This window comes from Athene noctua, chromosome Z, assembly GCF_965140245.1.
Source record: "Athene noctua chromosome Z, bAthNoc1.hap1.1, whole genome shotgun sequence".
NCBI classification, from domain to species: domain Eukaryota; kingdom Metazoa; phylum Chordata; class Aves; order Strigiformes; family Strigidae; genus Athene; species Athene noctua.
In genome coordinates, this window is record NC_134077.1 from 56,128,525 (window position 1) to 56,149,645 (window position 21,121).

General features: G+C 37.8%; 1 protein-coding gene across 6 annotated transcripts in view; it reads left to right on the plus strand.

The window, feature by feature from the left end:
• The window catches only part of TLE1 (TLE family member 1, transcriptional corepressor), an 80,552-nt gene that overhangs the window by 16,107 nt on the left and 43,324 nt on the right, over window positions 1–21,121 (plus strand). For 3 of the 6 annotated variants that reach the window (XM_074932786.1, XM_074932785.1, XM_074932790.1), the window contains exons 5-6: window positions 7,336–7,398; window positions 8,259–8,363. In XM_074932786.1, the coding sequence (XP_074788887.1) occupies window positions 7,336–7,398; window positions 8,259–8,363 (168 nt within the window). The remainder of the gene's footprint in view (window positions 1–7,335; window positions 7,399–8,258; window positions 8,364–21,121) is intronic. The other 3 variants (XM_074932787.1, XM_074932791.1, XM_074932788.1) reach the window with 1 other exon arrangement.

Below are 21,121 nucleotides of genomic sequence, written 5' to 3' on the forward strand. Positions count from 1 at the left end.
TGCTTCTTTTATGTGTCTATTATGTTTCTCTTCTCTTTGTCTCTTCCTTGTTCTTGTGTAGTGTAGTATTGCTCAGTTGTCTAGAGTAAGTTCTTGATGTCCTTAAGGGTAATAATGCAAAGCATGCTGGATAATTTTGGAGATCACGCTTCTAGAGCACCATAAGAGTACATGCGAGTGCAGTCCTGTGGGAAGAGGAGAGCTCATCCAATAGCTTACTGTTTCCGCACACAATTTCTGCTCCCAGCTTGGTTCTGGTACTTTAAGCTGCTCTGCTGCCTGATGGATGCCTCCTGTGAGCCTGTGTAACTCACTGATGTCATGGTCTACGAAGCTGGCTAGTAGTGCTCACTTCAGAGATTAGAGTAATTCTGGGTGTATTGAAGGTTGTCTTAGGCATGAAAACCAAGCTGTGGAACTAAAATTTGGATAAACACGCCTTTTGTAGTTGTGAGTGCTTGAGCAAGATGGCCTAATGTTGGAATGAAGAAGAAATGTGATAACTGTCCTGTTTAGCCAAGTTTAAGAAGAGTCTCAACAGTGAAGCTGTTGTCATGTTGAAGTGTTCCTTTCACACAGCTTGTCAGCAGTTGGCTTGGGTTCAACAGGATTTACAGCTGCAAATGGGATGGGCAGTTATGTACAGTTGTTCACTGAGAGCTACATGGCAGCCTTTCTCTGTTATTATAGAAATCATTGAAATTAGACATCTGCAATTTATCCAGTCACTTCACTTTACAGTTGAATAAAGTCCAAACCTGTAGTAGATGTTTGGCAAGTGTAGCTGTTGACTTGTGCATCATAGGTAGTTTATGTTTATGTAATTTAAACTGACCTCTAAGAGGATTCAGGTAAATGTAGTTTAGGTACAGAATTAAAAAAAAAACCTAATCTCACTTTGGGATCTATCTAGCATTCTGTGGCTTTATCATTTTAGGTTTTTATTCTGGTAATATTTCTGTTACTTCCTCTCCCCACTCCCACTTGCAATATGGTGGTATTTGGTTTTTTTATAGCTAAAGATCTTTCATGCCAGTCTTCTGGGGTTTTAATATAATCTTGTGGGTGGCTGACTTCACAATTAAAATGAATAGTACAAATGTGGGGCAGAGGGAAAGCTGTATTTGTTAATGATATGTTATGTTAAACTGATAGTTTATGCCCAAAGTACAGAGATTTTTCCTGTCGCTGAAATGAACGCTACCCATTGCTGCTTGTCAGATTGAATTTCAAGTATCTGTTGAGAATAAACCTTCCCACCCCCTCCTGTTGGTGAGAGTATTAGTTAATGACAGTGTTTATAATTTAAAATAGAGTTTGAAGGCCAACTTCCACAGTTTGTTGCAGAGTTTTTAATACTGTGGTAAAAGGGGATGTATGCGGCTACTTGTGCGAGCCTATTACTCAGGAGGCCTGTAAATTTGATTGGCTGCTGCAGTTCTAGGAGAATCATTCGATTTGAGAGCAATAGAAAGATAAGATATCCAATTATCTAAATGATTTGCAGGGTTAGCCAATGTTGTCATGGAGATGTGAGTTGAAACAAATTAAATTTTAAGCAATAAAATAATCTTAAAGCACGTCTGGGAACAAGAAAATTTGGCAGTGGTACTTACCTGAATTGAATCTTAGACTGACACACGGTTGTTTGACATTGATATACTATGGGGGCCTAAACTTCTTAATGGCATATTGCCTTCTTTTTTCCTTTTGCAGCCATTGCCAAAAGATTGTAGTGTGGTAGTTTTAAACGAACAGATATTAATAATATATGCATATCTTACTGCTCAGTGTGAATTCAATAACTCATGAACAGCTAAGTTCATGGAATGCTATCCTTCGTCATTTGAGGCTTCTGAGTATTTAAGTTTTGAGATTTAATGATACCTCGAGCATCCCCTCATGCCCTGAATTCTTAGCAACAGATTTTAGGAAGTGGTCGAGTCTTTCTGTAGCAAAAGTCTAACAAAGCATGCAGAGAGCTAAGCACAGTGAAATGATTCTTTTCTGTAATTGCTCTGTGAGTATGTGTGCTTTTTCTTGTCTTCAAAGAAAAATAATAAAGACTGCATTATTTAAATGTACTGCTTTCTTCAGTGATTCTGCTGGAAAGAAGAAAATATGGAATGGGTACTAAACTTTAGCTCAAGACTGAAATATACACATGCTGTTTCTTATCCAAGGTCTTCTGAAATGTAGTATTTAACTGATTTCTGGCTTGCCACAGGGATTAAAAAAATGATCAAGCATGTCCTATAAAGTGGGCTTTTATCCACATGTCTGTTAGATGGAGATGAAAATTGGTCTGAGGTCAAGCCATTTGCAGCATTCTCATAGCCTTCGATTTTCTTCTCATCCCCACCAGAGATAATCTCAGATGATTCGGTAATGACCAAAAGTGCAACATTGACCTTTACTCCCTAGTGGATTACTCTGTTACATGCTATAAATGACAGGAAGTCTGTTTTGTTCTTCCAGAAGGAATTCAGTGTTGTACTTGGCTTTCTAGTGTTAAAAGTGTAAGTGAACACAGAATACTTAAAAATTGCCGGCTAAAGCTTTTGTGAATGTGATTTGACAGTATATTCTCTGTGCATTAAAGGCTTATTATTCTCTGATTCTTTTGCTTTAAATGGATGGGTTAGGACATGCTTTTTGTTGGTTTCGTCAGAACTTTGGGTTTTCTTGCTTTAATTTTAATCATGTTATTCCTAAACTGTATTCTTCCCAATCTAATGACAAATGTGTTTCTCAAAATTGGTTTGAAATAACTAAAGTGTATAAAAAGGTAATACATGAGAATACATAAAGCGTGTCTTTAAGAAGTGGTGATAGGGTGTTTTCAAATACTGATCTAACTTTGTGATATAGGAAGTGCAGTTTTCGAGAAAGAATAGCAAGCTTCTGACATACAATGGACACTTTTAGTGGAGTATTATTTTGTAAAGGTAGGTCAGCTGGACAGCTTTGAAGAATCTCAGCACTAATAGAGCAGTTCTGACAACTGATTGTTAAAAAATGTGTTGTAAGATTTAACTTTAGATCACCGTGGATGCTGTAGCTAAAGTCACTACTGGGACGTGTGGTAGACACTGATCGGAGCAAACACAAAATTATTACTGTTGAAACCTCTGAAGCTGAAAGGTGATTAATTTTCCTCTGAGGAAGGTTGCATTCATCACTCAAGTGGGAGTGGTGGCTCCTGTAGGCTACAGCTTCCACAGCATTAGTGATGAAATACACATGGGTGTTAGGTGTTGTGAGAAATACAGTTAGGGTTTGGATACTTGTATTGTGCTTCGTTCTTTTCATTCCAGTGCAAAAATCTGTAGTTGCTTAAGAAATAATGTTGATGTAAGTATGATATCTTACATGGTGCTTTGAAAAGTACAGGCTGTCCAAATGCAGAGTGATTTGGAGTAGACTACTGTAAAGGAAAACACTATTTTTAACAGTTCAGGAGGAGAAAAATTACCATTGTATATACAAGCTCTTTATTAACTGCTTAGTAAAATGACTTGTTTAAATGAATGTATTTAGTAACTAGCATGGCTGCTTTGTTCTTTGTCATTATATTAAGAATTCACTTTAGCAAGAGACAAACTTAAGTACAAACACTTGAGTATGCCAACAGTTAGATCAAAACATTTAAGTCCTTAATTAGATTGAATGAAGGCAAAAAAATTACACAAGTGAAGAAAAAAAATCTGTTGGCTCAATCTAATTTTATAAAATGCAGCTGAATTCCTTCATGTTAATTTTTAATGATACTTCAGAAAGGAGGGTAGCACTTCAGTCAGGGGTCTGACAAGTTTGTCATTCACAAATAAATCAGAAGACAGTCATTACAACAGCAAGAACCAGTGAATTGATGTAGTTTTGTCATTCTTTGATGGGCCGAACACTCAAGTCCTCTATTAAAAATGAATGTATTCAAGAGGCTCTGCATTAAGAACACAAACAATTAAGGGCACTTCAAATGCTTTGCTAAGAGCTGCCATAGAGCTAGGAGGGCTTTCATGAAGGATGCAGGCATCTAAAGTCTGCTTTGCCAAGGAGCTAAAGAACATGGGCAATTAGTCATGTTTGTCTATGCTCAAGCAGCTTTCTGAAAAATTTTCTTTGTCATTCTTCTGACTGTTCTACATATCTCAATATCATCAGTTAGATAATAGCTATGCTATATTGGGAGGCCACTAGAAGTAACTGATTAAGTACTGTCTTGTTAAAACTTTCAAATGCATGAGTCCCAAATCTGGAATATATATAGTTTATATCAGTGAATGGTGGCATTATAGTCTTGAGTAATAAAGCTCTCCTAGACTCCTTCAAAAAAGGTATTTGCTTTCAAGAATGAATATGTATATGTATATACACACATATAGACTCAAAGATATTTCACCTTGAAAGGTGAATGCATATTGCCTTTTGAACACTTAAATTTAAAGTAATGAAAGTTCTTTCTTCCCAGTTCTGAAAACAATCTCATGCAACTCCTGATGGGCAAGATTAGGTGAAATGTGCATTAAAATCTGTCACAACTCAATGGAGAACAAAAATATTTTTGTAATGTTTTTGAATAAGAATAGTTCTTGTGAAACATTTGAGGGCAGCAAACAGGGGATGTATGAAATATTGTAGTGGATAAATATTTGTTACGAAGTACAGAATAGTCTTCAGTTTCATTTCAGTGTAAATGTCTCTTAACTGGCACTTGTAGTAGCAGCAAGAAATCTCAAAATATACTTATTCATGGCATGGACACTTTACTTAGCACTGGGTGAATACTAAGGATGCTGTTCACATGTGATCATCAGTGATGACTGCTTTGGTAAAGACAAAGGATACATTTTTTTTTTTTTTTACTTCTGATACTAAGTCAGGCATGATAGTACTTGAGTCAATAATTTTAAAGTAAGATTGATTGGGAAGAGGAGAAAGTTGATTATGCCTGTTTTTTAGAAAGGAAATAATTTTTTTAAAATCTAATCAACCTGAGTTGGGACTGGTAATTATTGCATGATGTCACATTCTCTTGTCTTACTGTGCAGTCCTGTGTGCTGTGTTATTACAGCAAAGCTCTGATATTTGGGACCTGTGCAGGAAAACCCAATAATGTGGACAACTTATGTGGTTCCTAGACTACTGAAAACACTTTTTTGTCTTTTCTTACAGCTACAATAAGGATACTTATCTCAGTATTACAGAACATGGAGACTTCTATAGGCCATACAGGCAAAGAACTTTTCAGAAGAAACCAAATGAGTTTCTTACATTACTTTTTTATTTCCCCACTTATCACCTGCTATGATTCATCATGGCTTCTGTCTTGAAAAACAAAGGTAGTCCCATTGGTCTAGGGCAATTAACCTCTTGGACCCTAAATATCTTAGCTAAACATCAGCCAGCCAGATTGCTATGCAACAGACTTTCTTTCCATAGCTGACATACCTTGCTTTCTCAAGAGACATACTAGATATGTGGAAAAATGCCCTTTAGTACATAGATGTTCACAACTGTGTATGTTTGGTTTGTTTTTTTTAATCTTGTTAACAGACATTGAAAGTACCAACAGATTTGGTAACAGTTGGTGACTTCCTTGTATTGCCTTTGCCAGTACGTATGTAGTACCAGTACGAAAGGCCACACACAGAATAATGGATGTTTTATGGTTGTGGCCCAAACAAAACGGAAACAGATGGCTGTGGTACTGGGTGAAATTGTAGCTGTTTCTATTGAGAATAGGATGTCGCCTTGCTGCAGAGGGAGAAAGGCTTGCTGTAAAGCAACTGTCACTTCATGGCCCTTATTTAAGGGGAATCTTTTAGTCCTAGGAAGAAGCCATCCCAGAACTGCTTTAGAGACTTTTCTCTGCAAAACTTCAGATTGGATGTGTCACTTTGGTCAGGTGGAGTACTTCAGATTATGTCAGAGAGACATAGTGTTTTACAAGTCTCAGTGCTATTGAGTATTTTTTCCTGTGTTTGTCAGAGATGGGGAAAGTAGTTTTAAAGCTTGCCACTTGTATTTAGATCCCAAATCACCTGTCTGCTGAAACATAGGAGAGAGCATGGCTTTTGTATCCTAATTAATGCTTGACTGATGTATAAGGATCAGCACATCGCAGTGTCTTCCTAAAAAACTCAGGATGATGGGAGGAATGTTTTCATCTGACTTCTTTGAAAGAGGTTTTCTTTGCTCAAGTTTATGTATGTCATTTCATGGAAGGCCTAGCAATTCTCAGGAGGGGTCTCTTGTTTCTTGTGTCTAAAACAACCCAAGAAATATGTGTATGGATTAATCATATGACAGAGACTGACAAGAGCTGTTCAGAGTGTTTTGTATGTAGGCTGTGTTTGCATCTGGATGCTAATTTTGGTTTTGTGCAGTTGTGTTACAGTGACTGCAGGAGATGTTTTTAAAGAAAACTGTAGGATGTGTGCAAGTATGTTGAGGGTTAATTATAATGGTGGTTCTGAATGGTGGGCAGATGCAGAAATCTGAAAATCTGTAAGCCGAGGTAAGGCTGACTAATGAGAGAAAGATCCCTGTATCCCAACAGAGATCCTGTGTTCAAGTTGACATGCCGTTAAGTGGGAGATACATAAAGTTCTTAAAAAGTAGAACTCAGACACTTTGTCCTGCTGTCGTTTCTGCTGCTTTCAGTGAAGGATTTTTTTCTACTCTGTTGGTTCCTAGCCTTATTGTTCTCCTGTTACTTACGGTTTCACGAACTTTCTGTTACTGATTATTACATTTTCTGATCTGATTCTTTCTTGTCTGCATTATTTTAATTCTCTCTCAGTATGGGTGTTTTAGAAGTCTGTACCTTTTGTCTCCATTCTGCCTCGCTTCTGTTTTGGTATTTCTTTTGTACTCCTGATAGTGTTTCTGCCAGCAAAACTAATTTTACCTTCTAATAGGCAGATAAAATTAATCATGATAAATATTTTTCTTGCATGCCTGTCACCTTCATGTTCTGCTGCTTCATAATTTGAGTAATAATAAATCTACCTTTTAAAAGGCTTTATCTTGAACTTCATGGATTTCAAAAATCCTTTCCTTGTTAATGAGCTATGTACAAGGACCAGATTTGTGCCTAAATGCATATACAGATTAGGTGCTTTAGACATGGCAGATGTCCTAGAGTAGCTAACTAAATCTCTGTCCTTGTCTGAGTTTTTATATATAAACTATTTATATTTGCAGTAGTATGAAGATGTGGATTTTTTGTTATTTTATTCACCGTGTGAACTTAATATAATCCTGTACACTAGTTAATATGTGGCAACAAACCTAAAACACGTTTTTAATCAAAATACTTTTCCTCTATAGACAGAAATCGCCAAGAGATTGAATACAATTTGTGCACAAGTCATCCCATTTTTGTCTCAGGAAGTAAGTAAAACTGTTCAACTGTTAAAGTGCAATTATGTTGCTTTTCTGTTTGCAAATTAGCTAGTTTTAAGATGTTAATTTTACCACAATACACAAGCGTAAGGAACATCTGTTACAGCTGAAGTGTGCAAACCCCCTGCTAATTTGGTCTAACAAATCTGAGTTCAAACTAGTGACAATGACTCAGCCTCATTCATCGCCTGAGGAGAGTGGGAGTCTGTAAAATATTACTAACACAAAAAAATGCTTTCATTTCTAATCATGGTGATTGCTTATTTGATATTCAGTTGTCAAATGTGAATCTAATGAAATAAGCATGCTTATCTTGTCTACATAATGTTTTTTCAAATTTAGCGCGAAAGGTGAGTAGTTAGCTCAGATGCAAAACACTGTTTAACGTTACAAACCTGCATTTGGTCTGAATGACTTCAATTGTAGTGTATTGTGGACAGCTACTGTTACATTTTGAAGCCTGTTATTTTTGACATGTCCTTTCAAACTCTACAGTTTACAAAGATTGTTTCTAACTCTTTAGTTCAGTGAAACACTCTATTTCAGTGGGTTTTGCTGTGTGGGCAGAGTATATAAATGTTAAAATTTATACTACTGTGAAGTTGACATTATTGTCCTGTCAACTGAATTAGAAAGTTATTAATGTTTCAGAAAACTAATATTGAAGTGGCATGGGGGAACAGGTGAGAAATAGGGCACTATTACCTTTTATCTGCATAAAATGTCTTGTAATAGGTAGCCTGGACTTTTTCAGACAAACTGGTTATTCAGGTGTTTATGATACCGGTTTGATTTGGACTGGTCAATACCTTAACATAAATTCCTCCCCATACTCCTTCTTTTAATAGCATCAGCAGCAAGTGGCCCAAGCTGTAGAACGTGCCAAACAAGTGACCATGGCTGAACTGAATGCCATCATCGGGGTACGTGGCCTTCCAGGTCTACCTCCTACAGTGTGTATAACTTGCTTTCATACCTTACTGCTTTGCTATTTTAAAAATAAGTTTAATGTTTTGATACCCAACACTGTTTTGATGCCTGATGTTGCTGAAGTGTTTGCCTTGCTTCCCATAGATTTTTAGCAGGGATAAAGTTAATAGTTTACTTCCAGAACATAATTTTGTGCAGCAATACTGTGTGTAACAAAACATTTCCTGCAAGAAATATGATTAGAAGAGTTGCTTGTTTATTTGTAGATATTGTATGTCAGTTGATCTAGTTACCTTTGCCTCATGCTTTGTGACACTTGAGTTCTTGGAGCCTGTACAACTATTCATTCTTCTTTCTTTCCCTTTCTTGTGAATCCTTCATGAATTTTAAATTAGCAAGCTACTGAAAAGAAACTTCACTTGCTTTTGAAGTAGTATTAATTGTCTGACAGTGTTCTAATAGCCTTTCACCAAGTATGTGCTTCTAAATATGCTGAAATAAGTTAATACTGCTTGCTAGTGACCGGTTGTCAATCACAAGTAATTTGCTTTGTATTAATGAACTTTCTGAACCTTACATTCCTTCCACTGCATGAGTTCATTTCCCCTACCACTAAGTCTAGAATATTTCTCATGTTTTCTGCCCTTCCAGACTAAGTGAAAGAAGTAGCTGAAACAAGAACCTATCCTTTCTGATTTTATTCGTATGTGAACGCCTTGAGCGGATTCAAATTACTCATTTATCAATTTATGTTAATTGCTTGTGAGAAGATGCCCTGCTGGTCTTTATAGTTCCCTCAGACACTTTGTAATGATAATTAGACATGCTGCTCTACGGATTAACAGTGCCATAGTCCAATGACATCTACAGACAATGGAACCAGTTAATCCATCTGTGCTTAAAATTACATCCCAACTGGAGATGGGAAAAAAAAAACAGGAGTGAGGGAGGATTAAAAGAATGAGCCTCAGCTTGAAAACTCTCCTTTCATCAGTTTCTCAATTGCAGATCTGCAGTCGGTTTGCCTGTGGTAAGCTATTGGCAGTCAATTAGGTGAAATAAACTGGGAGGGTGACCTTCATTTCCTTTTAATAGCTTTTCCTCCCCTTCAGTGGATTTTCAGCTTAAATTTTATTCAAGCTGCTTTATTACACTTGACAGATTAGCTTTGCATAAACATACCCCCCTTAAAATCTGCAGTTTTGTCCCTTCGTATCAAATTTTGACTGTTACTTAGTTGATTTGCTAATCACATTTTAGAAACCTACATAATTACATCTGTATTTGTCACAATCTCCCCTATGCTTTGCTTGTGTAATGAATTACTTTATGAATACCTGATTTGATCTTTGAAATACAGTGCATGTACATTTGTGGTATTTGATTAGCAAAGAGAACTGTACTTTCTTGCATTTTTTAAAATGAATTACTTCTTTAGAATGAAAATGGAATGGAAAACCCTTTTTAATGAACTAGTTTTAAAGAATATTTTATGCAGTAAATGGAAATGTGTATTAAAATTTATTTGAAAACATTCTTGATGGACTTAGGATAGTGCTACTTATCCAAACCAAATTTTGCTATCTCAGGTATTCCATGTGCCTCTCTTTAAAGTCTGTACTTTATAGTCTTCTAAAAGCAATAGGATCTACAATTACCACATGCAGTTAAGAACTTTTTTTGGGGGAGGGGGGGAACCTCTTTGGAAGAAGGAATAGAAGCCTCCACCTGTTTAGTTTTTTAAATTATCTAAGATTCACCAGAGGAGATACTTTTAATGTGTCTTCTGAATGATGCCATACAAATTTAAAACTGTGAATGATAAAATGAATGTGTTGGACACAAAATTTCTTTAACCATGTAGCTGCATGCATGTACATAATGCTAAAATTAAATGTATGTCAGTCATCTTTTACAGTCTTATGTCATCAATAATTATCTTGTGCTGCACAATAAGTTTCATGCTCTGACATATGCTTGATTTTGTTGGAAAGGGACAGTGTGCATCCTGGAAAATCTGAATAGCATAAAATTGGGTTGACAATTCAGTGGACCTTTGCTCCCCCTCACTGAGCATGCATCGTTTCACGCCCTCTCCCCAGAGGGGAGGACACATCAGAAGCCTGTCTGTTCCTACAAGCGGCAGCTGCACCAAGAGTGAGCATGGCACAGTTTGATAGCAGCTGTCAGTATTGTTCAGGGACCTGACTTAGTGTAAAGAACAATGGAAGGGCCATGCTGTTAAAGTGCAGTGTCTTTCAAGATAAGAAAAGAAATAGTAATTTAACGGTTTAGACATCTATTATGAGCATGAAAGATTGTGAAACTTCAGAATGCAAATAGGCTGGAGCAGTCTGTAACAGTAGAAGATGAGTAGCCTCTGGAGTCATACTTACTGAAGATACTTATCCTCAAAATTTATTGTACATAGAAGGAAAGCTTAATTTTCCTAGGTGATGTTCACGTGCGTAGTTTCTCCTGATTAGATAAAATCTACATTTTTGTCAGAGTTTGACTTTGCCCCCAGCCCCCATTCTCTGTTTACGGGCCACTGTGTCCTGACACTAGATGATTCAAGAGTTTCCGACTTTGCTTGCCTGAGTTAGAGTAATTCCTGTTGCTGCTGGGCCATATGTGAGTTCTGGAAGGGAGAAAACCTTTCATTAGTGGGAACAAGTTTTGAAATACAAGGTGATTTTGAACTATCTGTATTTTGTATTTATGTCAAGTGGAAAAGGTGGAAACCTGTTAGAGGACAGAGTGAGGATAGGAACCTGTAGTCTCATGGGACTGAGATTTTTTTTCAGAGAATTTGCCTACAAAGTCAAAAGCCAGACTTTGGAATTGGTGTATATTAAGACATATGTAAGAGAATGAATGAGTTGACTTTTTTTTAAAAAAAAAAAGGTAATATAGTTGGACTCAGTGAGCTTGTAAGCAATAATACTGTGTTGATTAAAAATTCTTACCTCAGGAAAGAACAGTGGATGATATTTAGTTATTAACAGTCATACCTCTGGCCTTATACTTTTCCTGCATGTTCTTGAAGGCTTTAACTTCCAGCCATGGGATAGCACTGTGGCTAAACAGCCTCTCTGCCAGTTTTTTTGAATGACACCATTTAATATTTATTATATTAAAGTAGAAATTTTGCTAGATAAATAGTAAAACAGAAGCCTTTGACTTAAAGATAAGTGTCTGTGTTATCTCCTTGGCACTGCTGCAGTTGCAGGCATTGTCCACATTTGGGGTTAAGGGAGAATCCAGATCACAGTATGAAAGAATTAGGTAGATTATCATGATTGAGCTTGAAGGTTTGGTTTTGAGGTTTTTTTGAGAGATATAATCTGGATGGAAAATGGAAAGTACTCAAAGTTCATGCTAGGAAGTATAAGGGACTTTTAAATTGGTCTATCTAGTTGTAAACAATGCAGAGTTTGTTAGATTTACTTTCAAATTAATTAGGTAGATTGAGGAGAATGAACAAATATCTGAATGGGAAATATAAGCAGAAAACAGTAGTATTTTTTTATCATTGCATTTTAGATACATGATTTTGGTGTACCACTGATTAGCCAGGTATGACTTATTTTGCTGTTGGAGGTGGGTAGCTAATGGCTCTGAAATATGTATCTTTTGGATTGACAGTACTCTTGAGACAGATTGAGTTGTAGGCCTCCGAGAGGCCTTTCCACTGTTGCATGAGGTGATTGGCTAAAGGATTAGCAAGATGTGGGATTATTTTTTCTCTCTTGGCTGTGGTTGCCAGCTATCTCTGGGATTGTAGTGTGTGAAGCTTAAGAGGATGAGGTTAACCTCTTGAGGGTTTATTCTTATGAGTGTGTAGTTAATCCTTTAGAAAGCCTATAAATAACTAGGCTGTATGTTTCATTATAGAATAGAAATACAGACTAGAGCAGAAATGAATGCAGAACTTAATGCAAGGGAAGAGCTAAGCAGCTGTAGCATTACTTTAGATCCTCCTCAGCCATTGTCTGCATTATGTGCTGAGGGAGGGGAAATTGCCTATTTCTTTTAAATTAAATAGAATGAGATCTAGTGAGCACAAGACACTATGTCCTCACTTTTAACATAAACTAGTTAACTCCAAGTCTAAATTACTAACTCTGGCAATAGGAATTCTATTGTGTGGCAACATCCTGGGTTATTCTTCATATTTAGATTTTTTTAAATATGTAAAAACTGTAATTACATGTTAGGATTCTGCCATGGTAGGTGCTTTTAGAAGACAAAGGCTCCAGACTTGTAAACTAAGTTTAAAATAGGTAGCAAAGGAAGAAGTCATTTGTCAGCATGACAACAGGTATTCTTGAAGTACCAGTCCCCAAATAATGGTCAGATTTTTATTGTTAGTGTCACTAAATTTTGAGAAAAAATGAAGTGTTATTGATGTGTATTGGTAGTTTATCCTACTGAGAACAGAAAACTTGGGATAAAATTTGTAAAATGTGAATGGATAGTGTTAACCGAACTTGGCTTCTGCTTGACATGCCCCCCCCCCTCCCCCTGCCACACAGACACACTCTGTGCACTCTGGACTGATGGGGACATGGAGAACCTTGGAGCAGAAATATAGAGGAGAGTGGTGTCTAAATGAGACAATTTCCTGCAGATGTTCTCAGTCATTCTGAGGGGAAAATTGCATCCAAATGTCAAATATACTTGAGTTGCAGGCCAGACCTCCCTTATCTTGAAAGGTTTCATGTGTGAGTAGATAGAAAAAGCTACATCTTGGATCTTGTCCAAAAAGAAAAATAAAAGATCTCTAGGTAGCTCTCTCATCTAGATCTAATATCTAAGCCACAAGTCAAAGGTGACACCAAGTATATGGTTACAAACTTGTGAAGCTAAACAGCTCTCAGGAAAGGAGTGCAAGGGAGATGGTTGGAAGAAAATGTTAGCTGGACATTAGAAATGGTTAGCTAGAGCTCAAAGCTGAAAGCATGCAACTGCAAATGCGGAGAGAAGGTAGATTCTGATGAGATGATCATGTGAGGTATCAATAATGAGTTCATACCACTAGCTAGATTAGTATCTACTGAGCAGATGTTGGTGCTATCAGATGTACATGTTGAATGGTAATGACCAGTAAGTTGGTTTTTTTTGCAGCAGGAGTGAGGTGCAGGAGGAACTGGTAAGATTAGAAGAACCTGTGTTATGTTGCAATAGTAAACAGAAGACCAGAAAAGTCAATGGACAACGTAGTTTCAGGAACAGTTACGTAGATAAAATCAGAAGATTAATATGCTAAAAGAGGTGATTCCTTCTTTTTGTGAACTTGGCTCCAAATGACTTTGTTAAACAGAGTTGTTTGGAAGGAATAGTTTGAGGAATGGAATGCTGAGTCAAAATTCTGGAATAGTACAGTTCAAGGCAAGTAGTTAAAGAAAGTGTGTTCAGTGAACTTTAATAAAGAAAATATGGAAGTGCTACCAGGAAGACTAAAAGGAGACAAACTGAAGAGATGAGCATGCCTTTCCCTCTCTTGCAAATGTCTCTCTTGCATTCATACTCGAAGTGTGGGAATTGGACTAGGTGGAGAGTCAGTAGGCTGAGATAAAACTGTGGTGCTTTTCTTGAAAGAAGACTCAGATATGATAGGTTTGGAGGAGGAAGGGGTTGGATGGGAAGAATGAATCGGATGGCCCTGACAAAAGAGAAACTCAGATGGGACTGCACATGAGGTGAAATCAAATGCAAAGAAGTTAGTTGAGAGAGGATGAAACATATCATTGGCATGGAGTTGTCCTGCACCATGAGTAGGAATAGAGGAAGGTATTAGGAGTTTGTATGTTGAATAATGTAGGCTGTAAGTGGGACTACTTTGTGGTAGGGGAGAGAGGTGCAAAGAATGAAGCATACAGGTCTGAAAGGGACTAAGATCTGGTTTTAAGAAGCAAACACTGATACACTGTGCTGATGAGTGGTATGAACTGCACAGGCAAAATACACTTGTAACTGGGAGACTGACAAAGATGGAGTCAAGAGGAGTAGAAAAGTGCAGAGATAAATAGAGGGGGACACAAGTACTGTAAATATTAAACCCTGGAAATGTGTAGGGAAACAGCAACCCACTATGTCATGGGGAAAAGCAAGACAAACTGTTGAGATATCAGGCTGTGTGGGAAGACTGGAAGAGGAGGGAGAGAAGCTTGCTTTCCTTGTTCTTACACAAAGCAAGACTAATATAGGCATTTAGGATAGCTTCAGGAAATGTTAAAGGCAAGGCAAAGACACAGTTTGTACAGCCAATTGCTATAACTCTTCAATACGCTGATGCATTTGTATCAGCTCAGGATTCCTGGTATTGGGTAACTGCATTATTTTTTCTTTTTTCAGAGTACTTGTTAAACTACCAAGGTTGCTGTCTGGTATAGCACTTAATTTCCTGAGACTGTCCAGTACTGTTTTTAAAGGTGCTGGCTAACTGTATCTAAGAAATTGAATACTTACAAGCAGTATTATTGAAGTAATAAAAGTCAGGATTAGCAAACGTGGATTGTTTAAGTGCATATTCAAAAGTGATTGTCATTTGGTAGGTGGAAGTTGTTATAGAATGTATAGGAAATTTCTAAGAATCAAGTCTGTCTGGTAACAGTAAATAAAAATCAGTGTAATACTTTTCGTATGACTGTCATATTTCTCATTCTTTGATATCTCTGAAATGTTTTTGTAGTTTGTAGTAGCAGGGATGAAAGGGTGATGAGTGTAATTTAAAACACTAAAATCTGGATTTTAATTTACCAAAAAGCCTTTCTACTCCATCATTACTATGTTTATGTTCAGCAAGATTTAAATTTCTAGAGACTAAAAGAACATGGAAGGAAAATAATTTTAAACATATGTCAGTAATAAAATCCCCTATCTTTAAAGTCATTTCCAAATCGGTGCAATGCATGAACAAGTTTTTGGCTGCTGTGGCAGCAGGAACATACTTTTGAAGTGTTGTTGGATGGTAGGCATGTCAACAGTACTTAAAAAGGCAAATACATAGATTGGAGTTTAGAAGGTGAATAATAGCCAGAATTTATGTTTGCCCCAGATAAGAATGCTGGCAGTTTCTGCAAACCAGAAGCAATGTGTGCTGACAGCTTCATTCTAGGGACTTAAAGCTTGCATCTGAGTCTTCAGAGAAAGCAGTATGTACTTGTCTAAAATTAAAGAAGAGCTTTGTTCTCAAACTAACACTGACAGTGATCAGAAGTATGTAACTGGTTTCAGAAAACCAGCCTTTGTCTTGTTTGGACCAAGATAGTATCATGTTGTCTTCTGTGGTTTTTAGAATGTGGTTTTGAATTTGTTACTTTCCTTTAGAGTCTGGGAAGTCCTTTGGTGAAGACACATTTTCCTGCACAAGGATCATTTTTTCCATTTTTACTCTGACTACTTCTCCACTCCCTCCTGCCCTGTGGCATCTGTCCTTAATGAAGGCTTCTCTGGTTCCTCCATTGTTACAGTCTTTTTTCTCCAGTGTAACTTCAGCCTTGTTGTTTCTTCGTTATTCCTTCAGAATTTAACCTAAAGAAAAAAACCCCAACATTATTTAACCTAGGAAAAAGATTACTAAAATTATCAATACAAGGACTCCTAGAACATTCTCTTCTGACTTGCTTCTGTTTTCTTTCTTTTGCTATAAACTCTTTGAAACAGGAACTGTTTCTAAGTCAGTCCTGTAGTACAGATTTTTAGAAGAATAGCTATGAAAAGCTCCATATACAAACACACAGAACTTTTATATTTTTATATGAAAGTATAATCCATATGTAATATATGCAGAATAATATGTATAATATATAACATACAGTGTATATATAGTATGTAACAATATAGTTGTCATAAGATATAAAATACATAATTGTGTATATATGATGTATAAAATGTTATATATGTGTATTTATACATACAAGGGCTTCTTTATTTCGTGGGCTGCTCACTGTGTGGCCAGTGTAGCTGCTGGTACAAGCGCTAGCAGTGCTTCAGTGGATCTGCACTTGGTACAAGCCACTAAAGTTTTAGGTTGACTTACAGAGCCTAAAAGCATGGAGGAGGGAAGAAACCCCTTCTTTTCTGTTGGCAAAGACCCTTACGTGGTTGCAGCTACACCAATGGAGTGCTTATGCACCTTGGAGAGAAGATGTCGCTGAACTGGAAGAATTCCATCTGCTGGCAGTATCTGGCGTCCTTGCTGCAGGGCCCTGCTGGCGTGGAAGGATCCACAGAGGCTGCACAGCGCAGCTAGGCTGCTAGGGCTGAAAGTGCCAGTCATGCTGGCAGTACTATATAATTATTTCCTCTATCAACAAGATGTTAAAAATCTTGCTATTTAACAATTATCACTAAACTTCTGTTAAATAGTTAATTGCTGAGTACTTCAGTGGAAAAACAGGTGAAGTGCTCCTTTACTGGGTGTGGTGACAAATCGTTTGGGTGCGGTCACCCACATCTGCCATTCCTGTTCACAGGAGTGATCTTTTTGAATACCCTTGAGTGTACTGTCTTTCTAATTTTGGTGCCTGGGCTTGTCCTTCAGAATGCCAGAGGGAAGGGAAGAGAAAGAAGCCTATCTCTTTAAAGTGAGACAGAAATGCACAGCAAAGATTAGAGCTGCTGCTCTGTGGAGTGCTAAGGAAAAGATAGGACCTTTCTCCCTTGCAGTCTGTGTCTGCAGTCTGTAATGATGTGGGAAGTAATCAATGGTTAATAAGCTACACTTTAAAATTATTTTTCTATTTGCATTATATTGGGGAGCATTGAAGACTGGTTTCTCAGTTTTTCAGGTGTAAAACTATTTACAGTATTCAGATTAAAAAATGGGATGTTATGATTCAGTGAAAGTACTGTGTTTGTACTTGTAGGTGGTACTGGCTGTAATTCAAATTGATAGCAATCCAGGCCTTTCTTGTGTTGAGTGACTTAATTTTCCTTTTTTTAAAAAAAAATCCTCAGGAAATACAGAATATAGTCTAAAATACAAGCTAGAGAATATATTTAGTATTTATGTCTTATGTAAGTTTTTTAAGGAGCTCTCAAATTTTCCTGTTGTAGTAATGAAAAATTGAATTTAGAATTTTGCTAGGTAGCAGGCTTCACCATAACTACTTTGATCCTTGTTGGCTGTCTCAGTTGCCTTCTGTGGTCTCTTTGGAGGTGACTCATGTATACCAGTGATTTGCTGGCCTCACATTAGAATCTGTGTTCTCTTCCTGTGTTGTAATTTTTCTCTTGTATCATTTTTCTCTTGAACTACACTGTCAATCAATAAATACATATTTTTGTTTCAGAGAAGTTAATGTGGCAGCTTCATGACTGCAACTAGTTTTTATTTTCTTTGTTCAGATAGAGAAGAACTTTATAGCCTTCTAGAGCAAATATATGGGGAACTATGCTTGTGTTTGTTAACTTTCCTTACTTTAGTAAGGTTAAAGAATGTAGTTTAATCTCTAATGCAAGGATGAAAAAAACCCCTAACTCTAGAGATGGACGGGTTTAGTGTTCTATGGCAAAAACTGTGTAGCATAAATCTGTAGAAGAAATACATTTTACAGTGAAACAAGTATGTATCAGTGTAAAAGTGTAGTGAGAACAGCAGAGCGTGAAGTGGTCTTTTTGATCTTCATAAGCCAGTTGAAATGAGCATTGCTTTTCCTATTTTGAGTTTTCATTCCTAAAGGAGAATCCCACAGCAGAGAACTGAAAGTGAGTTCTGAAAAAGAGGAGAAATTACACAGTGAGGAAGTAATCAAGAGACCAAGTAGAAAAGGAGTTAAGGAAAACAGATAAGACTCCAACTGAGAACCATAAACTTCATGTTGTTTTGCAGTAGCTTCACGGAGTACTTTGGACATGCTGAAGGTCTTGTATCTGATTTTTTTTTTTATAGATAAGGTGGCAGAAGGGTTTAGTTTGTCGGTGTTATTATTGCTGTAGCAGCAGAGCAGAGAGATACAACTTCTGAGCATTATTTCAGTTAGAAAAGTTACTTTGTGAGAAAAGGACTGCTTGGAGAGTGTGTAGGCAGGGAGAAGCTGCCTTTATCCCAGTATAGCATCGTTTTCTGGTTTATATGAAGCAATTTTTGCAACCCTTCACTGCTACAAAAAAGCTATATGCTATTGAGACTTACTGGTGTGGTTTGTGTTGTTTGAACAAGCGGAAACAGGAACTGTGAAAAATTTAGAAGAACCTTCTATTCAGAACATTAGTTTGAAGCATATTCCTGTAGTAGAAAATAATAGCAAAGAACAAACTTAAGATCACTTTTTCATCTTCTTTCTGACTTTGGTATTTGTTTTCTGACATCCATTCTCTACACAGTAAAAAGTTTTGATTCTTTTTTTTTTGTGGGTGTGGAAAATAAATGTTAAGAAACAAAAATGCAATCCTATGCATCTTCTCTAATAAAGCATGAAAAAGGAACAGGATTTTCCCCATGAGACAGTTAAGTCTTTAATCATGCCACTACAACACAAATGTTACATATTTGAAGTAATGGCTTGTAATAGCTTTTGCCAATACTGTCCTTCTGTGGACTTAAATCTCTGTAGTACAATTGACATTTCACATAGTTTATAGATGGAAGAGACTTGCTGAAGACACTGTTTCTTTGTTCTGAAGGGACATTCTCTTCCTGCACCCAAGGCACTGTGGCTTGTTACATAACGGGTAGTTTTCAAATAAGTCTACAGAACTACAAAGGCTCCATTCTTGGCTCATTAACTAGAGATGCAGTGGTGGGCACTTTCAAGTTTGTTTACTGTGGTATAGTGTAGCTTCGTATCTGTCAGAATAAAATCTTAACATTTAGAAGAGGAGATAAGGAAACCAAATGAACCAAAATAAACACAGATGTTTCAAAGGAATTAGGTAGAAAATTAAGCAATGATAGTAGTAGCTGACTCATTTCTCTAAAACACGTTTAAACAGGGAGAAAACAGTAAGCAATAGGAGTGGCAGAATCATGGAATGCCTGAGGTTAGAAAGGACCCTTGGAGGTCATCTGGTCTACCACCCCTCCTTGCCCCTTCCACTGCTCAAGCAGGACCACCTAGAGCCAGTTGCACAGGACCATGTGCATATGGCTTCTGAGTATCTCCAAGGATGGAGACTCCACAACCTCTCTATGCTAGTGATCAGTCACATCACAGTGAAAAAAGGTGCTTTCTAATGTTCAGGAGGAACCTCCCATGTTTCAGTGAGTGCCCATTGCCTTGTGCCCTATCATTTGGCCATCCAACAATGGGCTACAAAAACAATTAAGGGCCTGGAGCATCTCACATATGAGGATGGGCTGAGAGCTGGGTCTGTTTAGCCTTCTCTAGGCCTATCACTGGATACTCTCTGGTATTCCAGGTGTGGCCTCAACAGTGCTGAGTAGGGGAAAGATCACCTCCTTCGACCTGCAGTACTTTTTCTAAAGCAGCCCAGGGTGACATTCACTTTCATTGTCACAAGGGCACATTAGTGGCTCATGTTCAACTTGTTGGCAGCCAGGACTCCCAGGTCCTTTTCTGCAAAGCTGTGTTCCAGATGGATGGCCCCCAACACTACTGGTGCATGGGATTCTTCCTTCCAGTGCAGAACTCTGCCACTTACCCTTGTTGTACTTCATGAGATTCTTGTCAGCCAATTTTTCCAGACTGTTGAGGTCCCTTTCAATGGTAACACAGCCATCTGGTGTATCAGCCACTCTTCCAGTTTTGTCTCATCAGCAAAAGAAAGCAAACTCAGAGATTAGTTTTGCAGATTGCTGCTGTGGTACTACAGATGAGGGTTCAAATAGGTCAGAAGGAAGTGTCTTGCAGGGACTGCTGACACGTTCTGTGATTAGTTGGTATAATGGTGATATTATCAAGGAAGAACAAACATCCAAAAGCAGTGAAGAGGAAACATGACTTCTGCTGCTAAAGCAAAGTTAGAAAATAGAGTAATAAGCAGTTCATACTGGGTAGCTCACATAATCACTTTGTTCATCTATCATAGAATGGTTTGGATTAGAAGAGATCTTCAAAGATTGAGTCCAACCCCACTGCCATGGGCAGGGACATCTTTTCACTAGATCAGGTTGTGCAAAGCTCTCTCCAGCCTGGACTGAAACACTTCCAGGGAGAGGGCATCCACAGCTTCTCTGGGCAACCCGTTCCATCACCCACATCATAAAAAATTTCTTCCTTGTGTCCAGTCTAAACCTACACCGTTTCAGTTTAAAACCGTTGCCCCTTGACCTGTCACTACAGGTCCTGGTAAAAAGTCTCTCCATCTTTCTTATAGGCTCACATTATATATTAAAAGGCTGCAATAGGGTGTCCCTGGAGTCTCCTTTTCTCCAGGCCAAACGACCACAACTCTCTTAGCTTTTCTTTGTAGGAGAGGTGTTCTAGCACTCTGTGATCATTTTTGTGACTGTCCTCTAGAGTAGTTGTAACAGGTCTATGTGTTTCTTGCAGAGTGTACCCCAGAACTGGGTGCAGTACTCCAGGTGGGATCTCATGACAGTGGAGTAGAGGGAAAGAATTGCCTTCCCTCCCCCTGCTGACCAGTCTTCTTTTGATGAAGCCCAGAATACAGTTGTCTTTGTGGATTGCAAGTGCACATTGCTGGTGCATGTCCTATCTTTTATCTACCAGTATCCTCAAGTCCTTCTCTGCAGGGCTGCTCTCAATCCTTTCATCCTCTAGGCTATACTGATACTGCGAGTTGCCCCACTCCAGATGCAGGACCTTGCCCTTGGCCTTGTTGAACCTCATGAAGTTCCATATGTCCC